General features: G+C 45.8%; 1 protein-coding gene across 3 annotated transcripts in view; it reads left to right on the top strand.

The window, feature by feature from the left end:
• The first annotated feature begins 677 nt into the window (after window positions 1–677).
• The window catches only part of LOC144508017 (inosine-5'-monophosphate dehydrogenase 1), a 42,713-nt gene continuing 22,073 nt past the window's right edge, over window positions 678–21,317 (top strand). For 2 of the 3 annotated variants that reach the window (XM_078235723.1, XM_078235724.1), the window contains exon 1: window positions 678–844. In XM_078235723.1, the coding sequence (XP_078091849.1) occupies window positions 747–844 (98 nt within the window). In that variant the 5' untranslated portion in view covers window positions 678–746. The remainder of the gene's footprint in view (window positions 845–21,317) is intronic. The other variant, XM_078235725.1, reaches the window with a different exon arrangement.

Here is a 21,317-nt window from a genome sequence, read left to right as displayed (position 1 = left end):
ACCTGCTGAGATTTTCCAGCATTTTCAGTTTCGGATTCCAACATCCACAGTATTTTCACTGAAACTTCATTGCAGTGTTAATGTTAGCCGACTTGTGACATTAATAAACTTAAAACTTATTTTAACTAACTTTCCATGCCTTTTAGCTTTGACAAAGGGTCGTCTGGACTCGAAACGTCAGCTCTTTTCTCTCCTTACAGATGCTGCCAGACCTGCTGAGATTTTCCAGCGTTTTCTCTCTTTGGTTTCAGATTCCAGCATCCGCAGTAATTTGCTTTTATTTATTTAAAATTTATTTTGCTTTTTACCAAAGATTATTTGCTCTTTATTATGCCACTGTTAGGAGCTCATGGAACACAAGTCAACAGCCCCATTTCCGTACCTGATAACAATTCATTGGAAATATTACACTCAGCACAAAGGCACTTTGCAACATCCTGACAAGACCACGTGGAGCTGCAGAATGAAATGGCGCAAGCGCAGAGCCTCCCCAGCCAAGGGGCAGGGCGGCGCGGTCGCGCGCGCCGGGGTCCCGCGCAGGCGTAGTGCGGGCCGGCCTCTCGGGCCGAGGCGGCGGCGGCGGCGCGTGCCCGAGCCAGTAGGCAGGCCCCGCCCCCCTGTGCCAGGCCCCACCCCCCTGTGCCAGGCCCCGCCCCATGTGTCAGGCCCCGCCCCCCTCCCGTCTGGGCCCGCGGGCTTCACTCGCTCCATCTCTCACTTATCGCCTCTCTGTCTCTCTCTGCAGCATGGCCGACTACCTCATCAGCGGCGGCACCGGCTATGTGCCTGAGGACGGGCTCACCGCTCAGATACTCTTCGCCTCCGCTGACGGACTCACCTACAAGTAAGAGCCGCCCTGCTGGGGACACGTTGCTCACAGCCTGGCTCCACGTTGTGGGAAAAAGGGAGGGAGGGAGAGTGAGTGAATGGGTGCCTGAGATCCGGGAGGACCCGTGTCCCCAGGGCTGGGGCTGAGAGATCGGGTTCTCCCTGTCCAAGTGTGGGGAAACTGAAGGGTAAAGAATAGACCAAACAGTAGAGGAGTCAACATCCTCCCTCCACCACCACCCTTGACTTCCTCAACCCTTCCCTCACCACGCCTCCACCCCTTTGCCTACCCATGCCAATGTCTGCCCTTGCTGCCACCCATTGCCTGCCTTTGCCACCTGCCCACCCTCACCACCTGCCCTTGCTGCTGCCAGCCCTTGCCACCTGCCCACCCTCACCACCTGCCCTTGCTGCCCACCCTCACCACCCGCCCTTGCTGCCCACCCTCACCACCCGCCCTTGCTGCCCACCCTCACCACCCGCCCTTGCTGCCCACCCTCACCACCCGCCCTTGCTGCCCACCCTCACCACCTGCCCTTGCTGCTCACCCTCACCACCCGCCCTTGCCTCTGCCTGCCTGCCGCTGTCCACCCTTGCCGCTGTCCACCCTTGCCACTGCCCGCCCTTGCTGCTGCCTGCCGCTGCCCGCCCTTGCCCGCCCTTGCCGCTGCCCGCCCTTGCTGCCACCCGCCACTGCCCACCCTTGCTGCCGCCCGCCACTGCCCACCCTTGCTGCCGCCCGCCGCTGCCCACCCTTGCTGCCGCCCGCCACTGCCCACCCTTGCTGCCGCCCGCCGCTGCCCACCCTTGCCACTGCCCGCCCTTGCTGCTGCCTGCCGCTGCCCGCCCTTGCCGCTGCCCGCCCTTGCTGCCGCCCACCACTGCCCACCCTTGCTGCCGCCCGCCACTGCCCACCCTTGCTGCCGCCCGCCACTGCCCACCCTTGCTGCCGCCCGCCGCTGCTCACCCTTGCTGCTGCCCGCCGCTGCCCACCCTTGCTGCTGCCTGCCTGCTGCTGCTGCCCGCCCTTGCTGCCACCTGCCCTCAAACGCCTGTCAGTTACCTCCCTTCACTGCATTACCCCCCCCCCCCCCCATTTCATCCACATCTCCCTCCTTCTTCCCTTGCCTCTTGCAGCATTTTCTGTTTTGATTTCAGACTAACAGCATGGTTTTCACATCACCTCTACAAATCTTTCCAGGTGACTTGCTATGGTTATGTTGTTCTGATATTCAAAATGAGTATTTGATTTTTTTTTTAATAAGGCGGAAGATAAGACTGCACTTAAGCCAGTACCCTCGCTGCTGGACAGGTCTCTGTATTTGATGAAATATTTAGTGAACTTCTGCTTGTTTCTGCTATTTATTGTGATTGTGTGGTGAGGGACATTAATCTCAGACAAGCAGACTGCTGAAGAGTCATGGGGCGTTTTAATTCTCTGCCTATCCTGAGGCAGCCCATCGATTTAAAAAAAGCTGATCTTTCAAATCCTACAGTGTCCATCAGTTGGGCAGCATGGTGGCACAGTGGTTAGTACTGCTGCCTCACAGCACCAGGGACCCGGGTTCAATTCCGGACTCAGGTCACTATCTGTGTGGAGTTTTCACATTCTCCCTGTGTCTGCATGGGTTTCCTCCAGGTCCGCCGGTTTCCTCCCACACTCCAAAGATGTGTAGGTTAGGTTGATTGGCCTTGTTAAATTGCCCCTTAGTGTCAGGGGGACTAGCAGGGTAAATACATGGGGATAGGGCCTGGGTGGGAATGTTGCTGGTGCAGGCTTGATGGGCTGAATGACTAATGTCCATTGCCTGCTCTTCTATGACTCTATGATACAACGTTCCAAAATTTCTGGCTGTTCCAACCCTGGTATCCTGTGCATGAATCCCATCATTAGTGGCCATGCCTTTAATTGGCCCCCAAGCTCTGGAATTTCCTTCCCAACCTCTCCATTTCTCCCTACATCCATTTTTATGTTGCTCCTTAAGATCTGCCTCTTTCACCAAACTGTTAGTCACCTGTCCTAATATCTCCTCATGTTGCTCATTGTCAGATTTTCTTAGTCACTACTTTGAAGCTCCTTGGGACATTTAACTATGTTAAATGTAAGGTTTCCTCTACGGGGCCTGCCAACTGGGGTACGGTTTCTGCAGGTGATAGTTATCTCCTGGTAACCAAAGCAACAGCCTATTCAGGTGGGTAGAGACTGCTGGAGCTAGCAGGCTAATTAACAAGCAGAGCTAATATCCTATAGTCAGTAACCCCATACTCGACTTCCAGCAGGGGTTACTGCATAACAATCAGGAGGAAGAACTCTGCCAGATTTTTTTCCCTCTGTTTCACCTGACCCCAGGAAATTGTGACACTGAAAGGATATGTCAGGAGATTCTGGATAGGTGCAGAAAAAAATAGGGTTGTTGTAGTGGGGGACTTTAATTTCCCTGGCACAGACTGGAAAGTGCTTAGAGCTGGGGGTCCGGACGGGGAGGAATTTGTAAAATGCGTACTGGAAGGTTCTTTGGAACAGTATGTAGATAGCCCGACTAGAGAGGGGGCTATACTGGACCTAGTTCTGGGAAATGAGCCCGGTCAGGTCGTCAAAGTTTCGGTAGGGGAACATGTGGCAAATAGTGACCACAACTCTGTTAACTTTAGGATAGTAATGGACAAGGATGAGTGCTGTCCTACGGGCAGGGTGCTAAATTGGGGGAAGGCTAACTATAGCCGGATTAGGCAGGAATTGGTGGATGTTGATTGGGAGAGGATGTTCGAGGGTAAGTCCGCGTCTGGCATGTGGGAGTCTTTTAAGGAACTATTGATAAGGCTGCAGGATAGGCATGTGCCTGTAAAAAGGAAAGATAGGAAAGGTAGGATTCGAGAGCCGTGGATAACCAGGGAAATTGAGGATCTGATTAAAATGAAAAGTGAGGTGTACGTTAAGTCCAGGCAACTGAAAACAGATGGAGCTCTGGAGGAATACAGAGAGAGTAGGAAAGAACTCAAACGGGGAGTTAGAAGGGCAAAAAGAGGTCACGAGATGTTCTTGGCAGGCAGGATTAAGGAGAATCCTAAGGCATTCTATTCATACGTTAGGAACAAAAGAGTTGTCAGGGAGAAAATCGGACCTCTCAGGGACAAAGGAGGGGAATTATGCTTAGAACCCAAGGGAATAGGGGAGATCCTAAATGAATACTTTGCATCGGTATTCACGAAGGAGAGGGGCGTGTTAACCGGGAGTGTCTCGGAGGGAGGTGTTGACCCGTTAGAGAAAATCTCCATTACAAGAGAGGAAGTGTTAGGTTTTTTAGGGAACATTAAAACTGACAAAGCCCCAGGGCCTGATGGCATATATCCTCGACTGCTCAGGGAGACGAGAGATGAAATTGCTGGGCCTCTGACGGAAATCTTTGTCACTTCTTTGGACACGGGTGAGGTCCCTGAGGATTGGAGGATAGCGAATGTGGTCCCGTTGTTTAAGAAGGGTAGCAGGGATAACCCGGGAAATTATAGGCCGGTGAGCTTGACGTCCGTGGTAGGGAAGTTGTTGGAGAGGATTCTTAGAGACAGGATGTATGTGCATTTAGAACGGAACAATCTCATTAGTGACAGACAGCATGGTTTTTGTAAGAGGGAGGTCGTGCCTTACAAATTTGGTGGAGTTTTTTGAGGAAGTGACAAAAACGGTTGATGAAGGAAGGGCCGTGGATGTCATCTATATGGATTTCAGTAAGGCATTTGACAAAGTCCCACATGGCAGGTTGGTTAAGAAGGTTAAGGCTCATGGGATACAAGGAGAAGTGGCTAGATGGGTGGAGAACTGGCTTGGCCATAGGAGACAGAGGGTAGTGGTCGAAGGGTCTTTTTCCGGCTGGAGGTCTGTGACCAGTGGTGTTCCGCAGGGCTCTGTACTGGGACCTCTGCTATTTGTGATATATATAAATGATTTGGAAGAAGGTGTAACTGGTGTAATCAGCAAGTTTGCGGATGACACGAAGATGGCTGGACTTGCGGATAGCGAAGAGCATTGTCGGGCAATACAGCAGGATATAGATAGGCTGGAAAATTGGGCGGAGAGGTGGCAGATGGAGTTTAATCCGGATAAATGCGAAGTGATGCATTTTGGAAGAAATAATGTAGGGAGGAGTTATACAATAAATGGCAGAGTCATCAGGAGTATAGAAACACAGAGGGACCGAGGTGTGCAAGTCCACAAATCCTTGAAGGTGGCAACACAGGTGGAGAAGGTGGTGAAGAAGGCATATGGTATGCTTGCCTTTATAGGACGGGGTATAGAGTATAAAAGCTGGAGTTTGATGATGCAGCTGTATAGAACGCTGGTTAGGCCACATTTGGAGTACTGCGTCCAGTTCTGGTCGCCGCACTACCAGAAGGACGTGGAGGCGTTGGAGAGAGTGCAGAGAAGGTTTACCAGGATGTTGCCTGGTATGGAGGGTCTTAGCTATGAGGAGAGATTGGGTAGACTGGGGTTGTTCTCCTTGGAAAGACGGAGAATGAGGGGAGATCTAATAGAGGTGTACAAGATTATGAAGGGTATAGATAGGGTGAACAGTGGGAAGCTTTTTCCCAGGTTGGAGGTGACGATCATGAGAGGTCACGGGCTCAAGGTGAGAGGGGCGAAGTATAACTCAGATATCAGAGGGACGTTTTTTACACAGAGGGTGGTGGGGGCCTGGAATGCGCTGCCAAGTAGGGTGGTGGAGGCAGGCACGCTGACATCGTTTAAGACTTACCTGGATAGTCACATGAGCAGCCTGGGAATGGAGGGATACAAACGATTGGTCTAGTTGGACCAAGGAGCGGCACAGGCTTGGAGGGCCGAAGGGCCTGTTTCCTGTGCTGTACTGTTCTTTGTTCTTTGTAATAAATACAATTTTTAAAAATGGGATTGTGATGATAATGCTATTGAATGTCAAGGAGAGTTGGTGAGATTCTATCTTATTGGAGATGGTCATTGCTTGGCACTTGTGTGGCATGAGTGTTACTTGACAGCCCAAGCCTGAATGTTATCCAGTTCTTACTGCATTCAGGCATGGCCTGCTTCAGTATCCGAGGAGGCATGATGTGGGTGTCACTCGCTAGGCCAGCATTTATTGCCCATCCCTAATTGCCCTTAACATAGTGATGATGTGCTGCCTTTCGTGAATCACTACAATCCATATGGTGTAGGTATGCCCACAATGTTGTTGAGAAGGGCGTTTCAGGATTTTGAGCCAGTGACAGTGAAGGAACAGCAAAATTGTTCCAAGTCAGGATGGTATGTGACTTGGTGGGGAACTTACAATTGGTGGTGTTCTCATGTATCTGCTACCCTCGTCCTTCCAGGTGATAAAGGTCTTTGGTTTGGAAGGTAGAGTCATAGAGGTTCACAGCATGGAAACAGGCCCTTCGGCCCAACTTGTCCATGCCACCCTTTTTTAAAAAGAAAACCCTAAGTTAATCCCAATTGCCCGCATTTGGCCCATATCCCTCTATACCCATTGTGTCCATGTAACTATCTAAATGCTTTTTAAAAGATAAAATTGTACCCGCCTCTACTACTACCTCCGGCAGCTTGTTCCAGACACTCACCACCCTCTGTGTGAAAAAATTGCCCCTCTGGACACTTTTGTATCTCTCCCCTCTCACCTTAAACCTATGCCCTCTAGTTTTAGACTCCCCTACCTTTGGGAAAAGATATTGACTATCTACCTTGTCTATGCCCCTCATTATAGACCTCTATAAGGTCACCCCTCAGCCCCCTCCGCTCCAGAGAGAAAAGTCCCAGTCTATTCAGGTAGTATCGAAAGGAGCCTTGGTGTGTTCCTGTAGTGCATCTTGTAGATGCTATATACTGCTGCCACTGTGCATTGGTGGTGGAGGGACTGATTGTTGAAGATGGCGGATAGAGTGCCAATTAAGCAGGCTGCTATGTCTGATGGTGCTGAGCTTCTTGAATGTTGTTGGAGCTGCACTAATTCGGGCAAGTTGAATATTCCATCATACTCGTGACTTGTGCCTTGTAAATGGTTGGCTTTAGGGAGTTGGGCGGTGAGTTCTTCTCTGCAGGATTCCCAGTCTCTGACCTGCTTTTGCAGCATATGGCTATTCCAGTTCAGTTTCTGGTCATTTGTAACATCCAGGATGCTGTGGGGGATTCAGCAATGGTAATGCCATTGAATGTCAAGTGATGGTCTCTTGTTGGAGATAGCCATTGCCTGGCAATTGTGAGATACAGATGTTACTTGCCACTTAGCCAAAAGTGAATGTTGCCCAGGCCTTGCTACATACGGACATGGACTGCTTCTTGACTGAGGAGTTGCAACTGGTGCTGAACATCAGACAAAATTCCCCACTTCTGACCTTATGATGGAGGGAAGGTCATTGATGAAACAACTGAAGGTGGTTGGATTTAAGACACTATCCTGAGGAACTCCTGCAGAGTGATGTCCTGGGATTGAAATGATTGGCCTCCAATGACCAAAACCACCTTCCTTTGTACAAGGCATGACTTCAACCAGTGGATAGTTTCCCCCTGATTCCCATTGACTTGCTAGGGCTTCTTAGAACATAGAACATAGAAAGCCACAGCACAAACAGGCCCTTCGGCCCACAAGTTGCGCCGATCACATCCCCACCTCTAGGCCTATCTATAGCCCTCAATCCCATTAAATCCCATGTACTCATCCAGAAGTCTCTTAAAAGACCCCAACGAGTTTGCCTCCACCACCACCGACGTCAGCCGATTCCACTCACCCACCACCCTCTGAGTGAAAAACTTACCCCTGACATCCCCCCTGTACCTACCCCCCAGCACCTTAAACCTGTGTCCTCTCGTAGCAACCATTTCAGCCCTTGGAAATAGCCTCTGAGAGTCCACCCTATCCAGACCCCTCAACATCTTGTAAACCTCTATCAGGTCACCTCTCATCCTTCGTCTCTCCAGGGAGAAGAGACCAAGCTCCCTCAACCTATCCTCATAAGGCATGCCCCCCAATCCAGGCAACATCCTTGTAAATCTCCTCTGCACCCTTTCAATGGCTTCAACATCTTTCCTGTAATGAGGTGACCAGAACTGCGCGCAGTACTCCAAGTGGGGTCTAACCAGGGTCCTATAAAGCTGCAGCATTATCTCCCGACTCCTAAACTCAATCCCTCGATTAATGAAGGCTAGTACGCCATACGCCTTCTTGACCGCATCCTCCACCTGCGAGGCCGATTTAAGAGTCCTATGGACCCGGACCCCAAGGTCCTTCTGATCCTCTACACTGCTAAGAATGGTACCCTTCATTTTATACTGCTGCTCCATCCCATTGGATCTGCCAAAATGGATCACTACACACTTATCCGGGTTGAAGTCCATCTGCCACTTCTCCGCCCAGTCTTGCATTCTATCTATGTCTCGCTGCAACTTCTGACATCCCTCCAAACTATCCACAACACCACCTACCTTGGTGTCGTCAGCAAACTTACCAACCCATCCCTCCACTTCCTCATCCAGGTCATTTATGAAAATGACAAACAGCAAGGGTCCCAGAACAGATCCCTGGGGCACTCTACTGGTCACTGACCTCCATGCAGAGAAAGACCCCTCCACAGCCACTCTCTGCCTTCTGCAGGCAAGCCAGTTCTGGATCCACAAGGCAACAGCCCCTTGGATCCCATGCCCTCTCACTTTCTCAAGAAGTCTTGCATGGGGGACCTTATCGAACGCTTTGCTGAAGTCCATATAGACCACATCCACCGCTCTTCCTTCGTCAATGTGCTTGGTCACATTTTCAAAGAACTCAACCAGGCTCGTAAGGCACGACCTGCCCCTGACAAAGCCGTGCTGACTACTTTTGATCATACTAAACTTCTCTAGATGATCATAAATCCTGTCTCTCAGGATCCTCTCCATCAACTTACCAACCACTGAGGTTAGACTCACCGGTCGGTAATTTCCCGGGCTGTCCCTGTTCCCTTTCTTGAATATAGGGACCACATCCGCAATCCTCCAATCCTCCGGAACCTCTCCCGTCTCCATCGACGATGCAAAGATCATCGCCAAAGGCTCCGCAATCTCCTCCCTCGCCTCCCACAGTAACCTGGGGTACATCCCATCCGGTCCCGGCGACTTACCAACCTTGATGCCATTCAATAGTTCCAACACATCCTCTTTCTTTATGTCCACATGCTCGATCCTTTCTGTCCTCCGCAATCCAGCAGTACAACCACCCAGATCCCTTTCCACCGTGAATACCGAGGTAAAGTATTCATTAAGCACCTCCGCCATTTCTAACGGTTCCGCACAAACTTTTTCCCCTTCACCTTTTAAGGGTCCTATGCCTTCACATCTCATCCTTTTACTCTTGACATATTTGTAGAAAGCCTTGGGATTCTCCTTAATCTTACTTCTTGATGGCATACTCGGTCAAATGATGCCTTGATGTCAAGGGCAGTCATTCTCACCTTGCCTTTTGAGTTCAACTCTTTAAGTTAAAGAACACTCCAGTCATTAGCGACCATCCCCACTTCTGACCTTATGTTGGGGGTGGGAGGAAGGTCATTGAAACCCACTGGGCCGAGGACACTACCCTGAGGAAGTCTTATAGTGATCCCTGTAGCTGAGGTGGTTAGCCTCCAATCAGTCTCTCCTCTGCTCTGGAATTCTGCTGTTCATCAATGTCTGGACCAAGGTTGTAATGAGATCTGGAGCAAAGTGGCTCTTATGGAACCCAAACTGAGCATTGTTGAGCAGGATGTTGCTGGATAAGTGCTGTTTGTAGGTGCTGTCAGTGACACCTTCCATCACTTTGCTGATGATTAAGATCACCTGATAGGGTTTGAGTTGGGCAGATTAGATTAATCCCTTTAGTGGATATGAAATACCTTTGCAATTTTCAACATTGTTGGGTAAATGTCAGTGTTGTAGCTGCACTGAAACAGCATGACTAGTGGCACAGCTAGTCTTAAGTTCTACAAAGCTCTTGAGCATGTTGTGACCTCCCAAATACATTCCACCTTTCCCAGAACTCTGTTTGAATCTATGCCAGTGAAGCACAATGGCTCTTATCAAAGTTACATGATATTGTCTGATTGTGACAAAGGTAAACTTTCCCTTCTTGACCTGTCCGCAGCCTTTGACACAGTTGATCAACTATTTTGCTTCAGATCCTCTCTGTCTTGCAGCTGACTGGGACTGCTCTGAGCTGGTTCTATTCTCTTCTGTCCAATTATAGTCAGCGAATCTCTTGCACTGGCCACTTTTCCTGCTGCTCCACTCTACCTCTGTTGTCCCCCAAGGATCTATCCTCCTATTTCTCATCTACATGCTGCCCCTCAGCGACAACAACCAATGGCACAGTTAACTTTCACATGTATGCTGACGATATCCAATTCTACATCACCAACCACCTCTTTCCACTCCTGTCCTGTTAAATTATCCGGCATTCAGTACTACAAGAGCAGAAATTTCCTGCAAGACTCAAGCCGTTGTTTTCGGTCCCTCCCCCAAACTCTGTTCCCTAACGATCAACTGTATCCGCTTCCTGACAATCTTGAGATTAAACAGTCTGTTTGCAACCTTGGCAACATATTTGACCCCAAAATTAGTTTCCAATCTCATTGCAGTCATCACTAAGTCCACCTGTTTCCACCTCTAGCATTTACTGACTTTGCCCCTGTTTGAGCTCAGCTGATGCTGAAACTCTCATTCCTTATTGCTTTCAGACTTCACTATTCAAATGTTTCATCTTATGGGGCAATCTAGAACAAGAGGTCACAGGTATAGGTTGAGAAGTAATAGATTTAAAACTGAGATGAGGAGGAACTACTTCTCGAAGAGGGCGGTGAATTTGTGGAGCTCGCTGCCCCATAGCGCGGTGGAGTCTGAATCGTTGAATGATTTCAAGGGGGGGATGGACATATTTCTGATTTTAAAAATAAAAGGGAAAGAGGGACATGGGGAACAAATGGGGAGGTGGATTTGAGACCAGGGAGAGAGAAGCCATGGTCTGTTTGAATGGCGGAGCAGGCTCGAAAGGCTGAATTTGCCAACATCTGCTCCTAATTCCTATGTTCCTATTCCAACGAACTCCTGGCTGGTCTGCCACATTCTATCCTCTGTAAAGTTGAGGTCATCCAAAGCTCTGTTCCTTGTGTTTTCTCTCTTAGAAAATCTTATTCCCCATATCACGTGTTTGCTTTCCTACATTGGTTCCCAGTCACGTCGCATCTTGATATTAAAATTCTCATCCTCCTCTTCAAATTCCTGTCCCTGTCTCTGTAATCTCCTCCAACACCACAACACTCAGATTTCTGTTCCTCTAATGCAGGAGACCTGAATATCTGCAATTTTAATCACTTCAACATTGGTGGCCATGTCTTCAGTTGCCTAGTCCCCAAACTTTGGGGAACCCTCTCTACATCTCTCTGCCTCTCTACATTGCTTTCTTGTTGAAGTACCCTATGCGGGGTACATTCTGTCCCCTTGCTATCCTCAGTGCTTCTCTTTATTTAAAGGGACAGTGTCATTGTGACCCAGGTGCTTGTAGTGATTTAATATAGAGTGTGAAAAGACTTTAACGGAATGTGGTTGGGCTAATTTTAGTCAGTTCTTTGTGCAAGTGTGAATTTCTGCAGCGTTTTTACATACATGAGCGCTGAAGAGCTGTTATGCTAGAGTAGAACTCTCTCTACATTGTTCCATCAAACAATAAGAAGTCTCACAACACCAGGTTAAAGTCCAACAGGTTTATTTGGTAGCAAATACCATAAGCTTTCGGAGCTCTGCCCCTTCGTCAGATGACTCCATCTGACGAAGGGGCAGCGCTCCGAAAGCTTATGGTATTTGCTACCAAATAAACCTGTTGGACTTTAACCTGCTGTTGTGAGACTTCTTACTGTGCTTACCCCAGTCCAACGCCGGCATCTCCACATCATGACTACCATCAAACAATGCCAGTGTTATGATAAAGTTTGATACAAATGTAAGTTATTTTAGTCTCCTTCCTTTCTCCAACATTAAACTGCCAATTTTTTGACTGGTAGCTGTATTTAAATGGATAATATGGATGAGAAAGCTAAAGTTAACAGCAGATGAAGATAACTGGGAGTGTGGTAGAGAGGGCATTGGATTAGTGATGTTTGTGCAGGGACCTCTTTAGGCTGATGATTAACACGCCATTAGATGTTCTCCCGGGTAGAATTGAAGTGTTTTGGAGGCTGAAATGACAGGGAATCCCTGGCTTTTCTAATGACTTGAATTCTATTGGTGCAGAAGGAAGCCTTTTGGCCCATTGCACCAGTGCTAGCTCCACATTAGAGCAGCCTGCAGAATTATCATTCCTCCTTCTGCAGTGTTAATTTGCTGATCTTGGCTCAATCCCCTAACTCCTTCATTACATCATCCAACTGAGTCTATCCCTATCTTCTCTTGAACTCCACATTTGGATCCTGCCATTGCCTCAGTGCCGAAACAGCTTTTATCAAAGCCACATGACAAACATACAATATCCCCTTCCTCCTCCTTGACCTTTCTGCAGCCTTTGACATGGTTGACCACACCATGCTCCTCCAGTGGCTCTTCAGCTGAGAGGGACTGCTCTTATCTATCTAATCATAGGCAGAGTATCAACAGTGATGGCTTATCATTCTACTCCTACAACTTTACCTCTGGTGTCCCCAAGGGTCTATTTTTCCCCCCATGTCTCAACTCCCCCACCGTTGTTAAATTATTAGACTGCCTAATCAACATCCAATTCTGGATAAGCAAAAATTTCCTCCAATTAAATATTGGAAAAACTGCACTAATTCAGGCAAGTGGAGAGTATTCCATCATGCTCCTGACTTTGCCATTTTGTTTTGTGTCCATTAAAAGGTGAAAACCGCCGACGGTATAATTATAGATTTTTTCCTGCTAAATTTTGATTGTGTCAGGAGAATGAATCTTGAGCTGATAAACACAGGATCTGTTTGCTACAGGTCCAGTATGTATTTCCAGCACAGTTTAAGATGCTGAATTAAGAACATTCCATGTGAAACACAGTTTTAAAGAGCTTTGCCTCAAGTGTAATTTTTGCTTTCTTGCCTTCCTGCAGCCAAATATTGACATGTATCTATTAAATAAACCTTATGGATCAAAATCTTGGCCCTCCCTAACGCCACAAGGAGTCTAGCAGCTCAAGAAGGTAGCTTACCACCATATCCGGGGTAATCAGGGATGGGCAATAAATGCTAGCCTTGCCAGTGACACACTTATTCCCAAGAATGAATAACAAAAACAGTTGTTAGCTCAAAAATTAGCTGTAAAATGCTGTGGGGCATCCTGAGATTGTGAAAAGTTCTGTATAAATGCAAACTTAACTTTCCTTTTTCCTAAGATACACCTATGTGCGCTTTCTCTTTGCTATGTTCTAGCCATGTTAAATGAAGACTCACTGGCACCTGTAACTGGAACTCAGTGCAGGCATGATGGGCCATAAAGCCTATTGAAGTTCCTCTTCCTCCTCCTGTTACAATCTGCAGACTTTTAAAAGCCAAACTTGTCATAGCCCACTTCTCGCTGGTGAATCTTTCACCAAGTTTATTTTTTCAGTTGGAGCCCGATTTCCTCTCAGAAGGGTTGTGTCTGAATTGTTGAATTTTGATAATGCTCCCTACTGCAGTTTTGAGAATTCAGTCTTGTAGTTCCCTGTGCTCGCTCTCAAATGGCTTCCATCTGTTTATCCCTATTGATGGAATGATCAGCAAATTGATTACTTTGGTTGGCATGGACATGGTCGGCCGATGGGCCTGTTTCTATGCTGTGTGACTCTATGACATGGAATGGAAAACCCACAAAGCTCCTTTTCCAAGTTACTGCTGCGCAATTTCCTCCTAATGTAGAACAAAGCCCTCAGTCACACACAAGCAAACACTCACCAATCAATCAGTGAAAAATGCCTCCTTAGTTGGCTGTATAGATTTGAAAGGTTCCAGCTTGAGACTGTGGGTCAGCCATGGCAAGCATTGCAACTAGCCTCGGAGCCTTTCAACTTTGTATGTTTGGGAGGGGGTTCAGGGGAGGTGGGAAGCTAGTGGAATGTCCACTGGCCCCTACTGGAAGCACTTGAACTCAGTAACTTTCCTATGTACCATCAGAAGACACTCTGGAATAGGGCTTGAACCCACAACCTTATGCCTCCGAGACGAGAGTACTACTAATTAATTCAAGCCGATGTGTGTAATCAGTTCTATTTTGAGATTGGTAATTGTTTTAACTTTTTTAAAGTTTACATTTTAAATGGTATGCCTAATGCTGAGAATGTCTCCTTTTTAATCTACTGGAATGTTTATAAATTGTTTTAAGCATAATTTAATAAAATAATTATCCCGTGCTGCAAGTGAATAAATTAGATTCATAGGATGGTCACATGGACCAGAGATAGGGTGGGGTAAGCTGCCAGCACGGGATGTAGCTTTAATGGGTCATGTGGCTTAAGGAAGCAGCTTCTTGCAAGGGAGTTGAGTACAGTTGCATATCAGGTCAAAATAGCTTTAGAAAGATGAACAATGAGCTTTACTTAAGTGATTACAAAATGAGAGTGATTTTTATCAGATTCATAGTTATGATGGTAGATTCTCAACTCCCTAACCACAATCCCCAATCTTCATCCATTACACAGTCTTAAATTATTTGCGGAATCCCTTAATTGCTACCTTTTTCCTTACTTTTCAAAAGATTTCCTGAAATCATCTGTTTTAGAGCTCCTTCCCACCTCACCACTTCCCCATAATCTACTTCTGCATCCAGCACATTCAGCTATAAAAATGCTTTGCATTTACAGTGTGCTTCTCATGATGTACCAAAACACTTTTCTGCCAATGAACTTATAACGTAGGGAGTGCAGCAGCCAATTTCTACACAGCAAGTTCCTATAAACAGCGATGTGATAATGACCAGATAATCTGTACTAATGATGTTGATTGAGAGTTAAATATTGATGTGGAGATGCCGGCGTTGGACTGGGGTGAACACAGTAAGAGTTTTAACAACACCAGGTTAAAGTCCAACAGGTTTATTTGATAGCAAATACCATTAGCTTTCGGAGCGCTGCTCCTTCGTCAGATGGAGTGGAAATGTGCTCTCAAACAGGGCACAGAGACACAAAAATCAAGTTACAGAATACAGGCAAGCTGCCTCCTGGACTTGCAGGCTGTCCTGTCTGGAGACAATACACATCCCTTTAACCTGTGCTTAATGCTCTTTCCACCCACATTGTCTGTATCTTTAAGACCTGGTTGGCTGTAGGGATTAGCATTCTAATCAGTATTCTGTAACTTGATTTTTACTCAGTGAACCTTCCTTAAATTAGGGGTTTGGTGATAGCAAGCATGGGTTATCAAAATTCTGAAATGTGTAGGAGAAAATGAAGAAAGGGAAGGACCATGCAATCGGTCCAAGAAAGCCCTGCAGCTTCCTCATGTTTAAGCAGAGGCCTAGATCCCTTCTGAAAGTGGCTATAGAATCTGCTTCCACTACCCAGATCATCATAACTCAGAGTAAAAAAAAATCTCCTCATCTCCAGAACCTGAAAGGAACAATTCTTTATGATAATCAGATCTTGATAATTGAGTATTCCTCAGAAATTAAACACTTTCCTGGCAGAAGACTTGAATAATTCTGAAAGTGCCTTAAATCATAGGTTTCCAAACGTCGTTCTTGACTCTGAGTCATTTGAGAATATTTTGAAGGATTTGACTTTGGCTTGTATGAGCTTATTCCTTCCGTAATACTGCATCTTGATTATTGAAATTTATTGAGTGCTCCTCTCAATTCATTAATTTCCAGGACCTTAAATGGAAATCAATCCCTGAACTTTCTTCCCTTTTGCCATTAACCGGCTTCAGAAATCCAAACAAGGCATTGCAGAATCACAATTTCCAACTTGCCTCACCTAAGCTTGCAGGGAACATAAAGACTGACACTAAGATTTCCTATAGTTATGTGAAGAGAAAGAGGTTGGTGAAGACAAATGTAGGTCCCTTACAGACGGAAACGGGGGAATGTATAATAGGGGACAAAGAAATGGCTGAGCAACTGAATACATACTTTGGTTCTGTCTTTATAAAAGAGGACACAAATCTGACACCAGAAATGTTGGAGAATGCAAGATTTAGAGAGAGGAAAGAACTGAGGGAGATCAATATTACTAGAGAAATGGTGCTGGGAAAATTGAAGGTGGATATATTCCCTGGGCCTGATAATCTACATCCCAGAGTACTTAAGGAAGTGGCTCTAGAAATAGTGGATGTATTGGTAGTCATCTTCCAGGATTCTGTAGACTCTGGAACAGTCCCTGCAGATTGGAGGGTAGTGAATGTCCCTCCAATATTCAAAAAGGGAGGTAGAGAGAAAACAGGGAATTATAGACCAGTAAGCCTAACATCGGTAGTGGGGAAAGTTCTCACATTCATTATCAAGGACTTTGTAGTGGAGCATTCAGAAAGCAGTAGCAGGATCGGACAGTGTCAGCATGGATTTATGAAGGGGAAATCATGCTTGATAAATCTGTTGGAATTCTTTGAAGATGTAACTAGTAGAGCTGACAAGGGGAAGCCAGTCGATGTGGTATACTTGGACTTTCAGAAAGCGTTTGACAAAGTTCTGCATAAGAGATTATTGTGCAAGATTAAAGCGCATGGGATTGGGGGAAGTGTATTGAGATGGATAGAAAACTGGTTGGCAGAGAGGAAACAAAGAGCAGGAATGAAAGGGGCCTTTTCAAATTGGGCAGGCAGTAACTAGTGGGGTGCCACACGGATCAGTGCTGAGACCCAGCTATTCACAATATATATGAATGATTTGGATGAGGGAACAAAATGTAACATCTCAAAGTTTGTAGATGATACCAAGTTGGATGGGAGGGTGAACTGTGACAAGGATGCAGAGATCCTTCAGCATGATCTGGACAGGTTGGGTGAGTGGGCAAATCAATGGCAGATGAAGTATAATTTGGATAAATGTGAGGTTATTCACTTTGGAAGCAAAAACAAGAAGGCAGATTACTACCTGAATGGCTGTAAATTGGGAGAGGGGAGTGTGAGCTGGACCTGGGTGTTCTTGTGCACCAGTCGCTGAAGGTAAGCTTGCAGATGCAGCAGGCAATAAAGAAGGCAAGGTATGTTGGCCTTTATTGTGAAAAGTTTCGAGTACAGGAGCAGGAATGTGTTGCTGCAACTATACAGGGCCTTGGTGAAGCCACACCTAGAATATTGTGCGGTTTTGGTCTCCTTTTCTGAGAAAGGTTGTTCTTGCTTTCGCGGGAGTGTAGCGAAGGTTTACTGGGCTGATTCCGGGGATGGCAGGACGAATATCTGAGGAGAGATTGAACAGGTTAGGATTGTTTTTGCTGGAGTTCAGATGAATGAGAGGAAATCTCATAGAGACTTACAAAATTCTAACAGGTCTAGACAGGGTAGATGAAGGGAGGATGTGCCCGATGGTGGGGGCGACCAGAACCAGGGGTCACAGTCTGAGGATTCAGGGTAGACCATTTAGGATGGAGATGAGGAGACATTTCTTCACCCAAAGAGTGGTGAGCCTGTGGAATTCATTACCACAGGAAGTAGTTGATGCCAAAACATTGAATGTATTCAAGAGGTGGCTGGATATAGAATTTGGGGTGAATGGGATCAAAAGTTATGGGGAGAAAGCAGGAGTAGCCTATTGAGTTGGGCGATCAGCCATGATCATAATGAATGGCGGAGCAGGCTTGAAGGGCCAAACGGCCTCCTCCTGCTCCTATCTTCTATGTTTTTCCCCTGAGGAGGCAGGTACAGAAGTGCAGTTGGAGATGCCCATTTAGATTGATGTTGTTAGCAGGAGTATCACAATTTTCTCCTTTCCTCTCCAAGCTCATCCCATTGGATCTGTTCCTGATCACAGCTACTGCTACTAACCCTCATGCTAGCTGACACTGCTGACTACTTCCTCTGGCACCAGCCCCTGAACAATCTCTTTGGGTGGATACTGTTGTTTTTGCCCAAGTCATGGTATGGAGACTAAAATTTATACCGTGTAAAATTACACAAAATCAGCAATGACATCCTCTGTTACTCATCTCATCCTGCATGATTGTCTCATATCTTCAAACACTCCCAGGACTGGGACAGCTTGGCCAAGATGGGAAGGAAATAATTTGTGAAGGAGGATCTTTACATGGGCATTCAGTCAGGCTGAGTGGTCTGTTTTGGTCTTGCGGATTTTGTAATAAGGACCTTTTATGAGAGTGACTGTCTCCAATGTATCTCAGCAAATATCTATGGCAGTTGTGACTGACTTGCTGGAAATATGACAGCTCCAAAGACCTTTTGAGCTGATATCAGCTCAGGGCAGATTGCAGCGTCCTGACCCACTGCTCCAGTCAGCTGCAAAATATTTAACCAGTGGTTCTTGAGGAACCCGTGGGAAACCCATTTCAGCAGCTGGCAGCTGCATTTGGTTTTATTTTTTAAGTGGCTGTTTTACAGGGTTGTTTTCTGTTCTGAGACTAATGTCACTGGTCATTGAAGTTCACACGGAGTGTGGAGGAGGTGGGGCTGCTTGTTATTTTTATATAATATATGCATTTCAAAAAGCACAACAAACAAAAATAGTTCATTATTTTGGCTCCAGGCTTGTCCTTGAGCTGAAAGCCTTGTGTTTGTGTCTGGATTGTGTGCTGACTCTAGCTGTGAATTTCAGTCTGTTGGGAGATGCTATGCTTTTCTGGGTTTACGCTTCCTCGCACATGAAACTAAGACTTATCAACTGTGGCTCAGTGAGTAGCACACCAAGCCTTGGATTCGAGTCCCACTTGAACCTAGGCTGACATTCTGGTGTAGTTTGGAGGGAGAGTAGTGCTGTAAGGTGCTATTGCCAGATGAGAAATTAAACTGAGACACAGTCTGACTCCTCACGTGGATGTAAAAGATCTCATTGCGCTATTTTGAGAAAGAACAGGAATTTTCCCAGTGTCTTGGGATAATATTTGTCCCTTAATTGACATCAGTAAAAACTGATTATCTGGTTATTTTTGCATAGCTGTGGTGACTCTTGCTATGTATAAATTGGCTGCTGCGTTTCTTTAATTACAAAAATGACTATACATTTAAAGTGGGATGTCTTTTTTGAGTGCAAGTCTTTCATTTGTGTTAGACCCCATTGCATGTTCCATCTCAACAGTTCATGTACAACCAGCCTTGGCGAGGGGTCTTTTTTAAAACAAAAATGCCTAAAATAAAAACTATTTGGGAGCTGCAAGATGAAAAGAAAGTAAAGAATCGAGTAAAGGCTTAAGTGTTGATCGAGAAACAACAGTTAATCGAAAACCTAAGGATATATTCATTTATTTATGCTGTAAAACGTCATTTGCTTGAACTAACTTGCATATAAAACTGAAAGAATGCTTTTTATCTGTTTTTATAATGGATCTTGTAACAAATCGAGACTTTTTAACTATAATTTGTCGATAAAGTCATCTTTAAAACAAACTTAAGATGTATAGGATTGAGCCAATTATTTTGGCTATTCTCATGATTTAAAAAATAAGCTTCTAATAGCACATTGAGAATTTATTGCCTTGGCTATATTAGAAACAGTAATGGTCGCAACCATAAAACCTGCTCTTTGTACCAAAGACATTATATGTAATCATGGTGTAGCTATATCATTCAAACAAGTTTATTTAGAGTGTGATGATGTTTTTCATTTATACAATCATTTGAAATTGTGAACTGCAGCATAATTAAACTTTTATCCTCACAATAAAAACACTGCGATTCAAGGAGTGAAGCCTGACAGTATAGAAGCTAAGTCTTTGATTAAACAGATGAATAACTTGATATGGAAAATTGTGTTGCCATCCAATTCTTTGATTTGTAATTTTCTTGACTTAATATTTTAGGCCTTTCCCATGATAACCTGACCGGCTGGAAAAGGTTGGGAGTCACAAATAAGATGTTAAAGAATTGCTGCCAACTCTGGATCCCCTTGTTCCGAATTCCTTGTCTAGTCAGTGTTCCATAGGCAAAAAGACATCTGTTTTGTACATACCGAAATCCCACAAGCGTTGACACAGAGGAACGATTAATCTCTTTCTTGCATCAAGCGATAAATGTTGGGGCATCAGGAGAGCTCCCTCCTGCTGTGGGATGGGACCTTTTTGGCATCCACCTGAGAGAGAAGTTGGCACCTGCAAGAAATTAGTGCTCCCTCCATATCATTGTGGGCCATCAGCCTAGATTTATCTGCTTGAGACTTGGTCCAGGGTTCAATCCCACAGCCACTTTATTATGGCAAGATTGTGCTTGGAATGATGAGATGCAGGGTATCATAGTGACCAGTACCTTATTTGGGTTAAATCCGAGCAAGCCAGCAGCCTAAACCTGTACCATTACTTTATGATCTTCATTTACTTTGTTCTGTCAACTTCCATTGTGTGAAGCTGACCTACGTTAGCTCCAGGTTTGGCAGCATCTCAGTTTAAAAATTTACAGCATTGTTTTCAAATCCCCACTTTACCCCACCCTACCTCTATATGTATCCTCCCTTGGCCCCAGAACTTCAGATACCTGCAAGCTTCCAATTCTGGCCTCTTTGCATGTCACCAATTTTCACTGCTTCACCTGCAGCCTTCAGCTGTCAAGATTCAAAATTCTAAAATTCCTTCCCTAAACCTCCTCCACATCTCACCTCTTGGTTAAAACCTAGCTCTTTGATCAAGTTTTTTGTCACTTGTCCTATTTCCTTTTGTGGCTTAGTGCCAAATTTTGTCTGAGGTTCTTGTTAAGCAAATTGGACTGCTTTATTACCGTATGTTTAAATACAAGTTATCGCCATTGATATCTGCAAACAGCTAGCACCCCATTCTTTTTCTCTTGCTCGCTCTTTTCTCTCCTCTTTTCCCTCACCTTCCAGCTTCAACCCCTTTCTGGTGGACTGAGTGTCCAGACTAGGAAATTTGGAGCCAATCTCTTGTCTGTACTGTAAGCTGAAATTCAGCCGGGTGGAGGAGGCTCGATGTGCCCTTGGGTAAAAGTCTGCACAGTAATACATCATAAAAAATACATCATAAAAGTCTGCTCCAGAGTTGTTCTTCCTGATCACTGAGTGCTGCTGAAAAGCAGTGTGTGCTGGTATTGAGAAAGAAGGAAATGGTGTATGGCTATGCTGCTCCATGCAGTTGAATAGCCCAACAACATTCACTGCCTAGGAGCCACACACAGAAATGGCTGTAAGAGAGCTCAGTGGACATTTTGTGTGTGGCTCTCAGGCAGTGAATGTAGTTGGGTAATAGGGGATGGCTGGCCCTGTTGAATCATAACTAACCCAGCAAGGAGTCAGTGTCCTCTGGAAGGGGGATTATACCTGTGTGGGACTGGAACCAGGTGCTAACTCCTAATCCAGACTGCCTCTGCAATGCTCCCTACTGGTAATGTCTAACTGGTTTAATCAGGTAATTTATCCTTTTTTTTCCCCCCATTTTCTCTAT

The sequence above is a fragment of the Mustelus asterias genome, chromosome 19 (genome assembly GCF_964213995.1).
Source record: "Mustelus asterias chromosome 19, sMusAst1.hap1.1, whole genome shotgun sequence".
NCBI classification, from domain to species: Eukaryota; Metazoa; Chordata; class Chondrichthyes; order Carcharhiniformes; family Triakidae; genus Mustelus; species Mustelus asterias.
The sequence above is the reverse complement of the archived record's forward strand: the minus strand, read 5'-3'. Positions and strand labels throughout refer to the sequence as shown.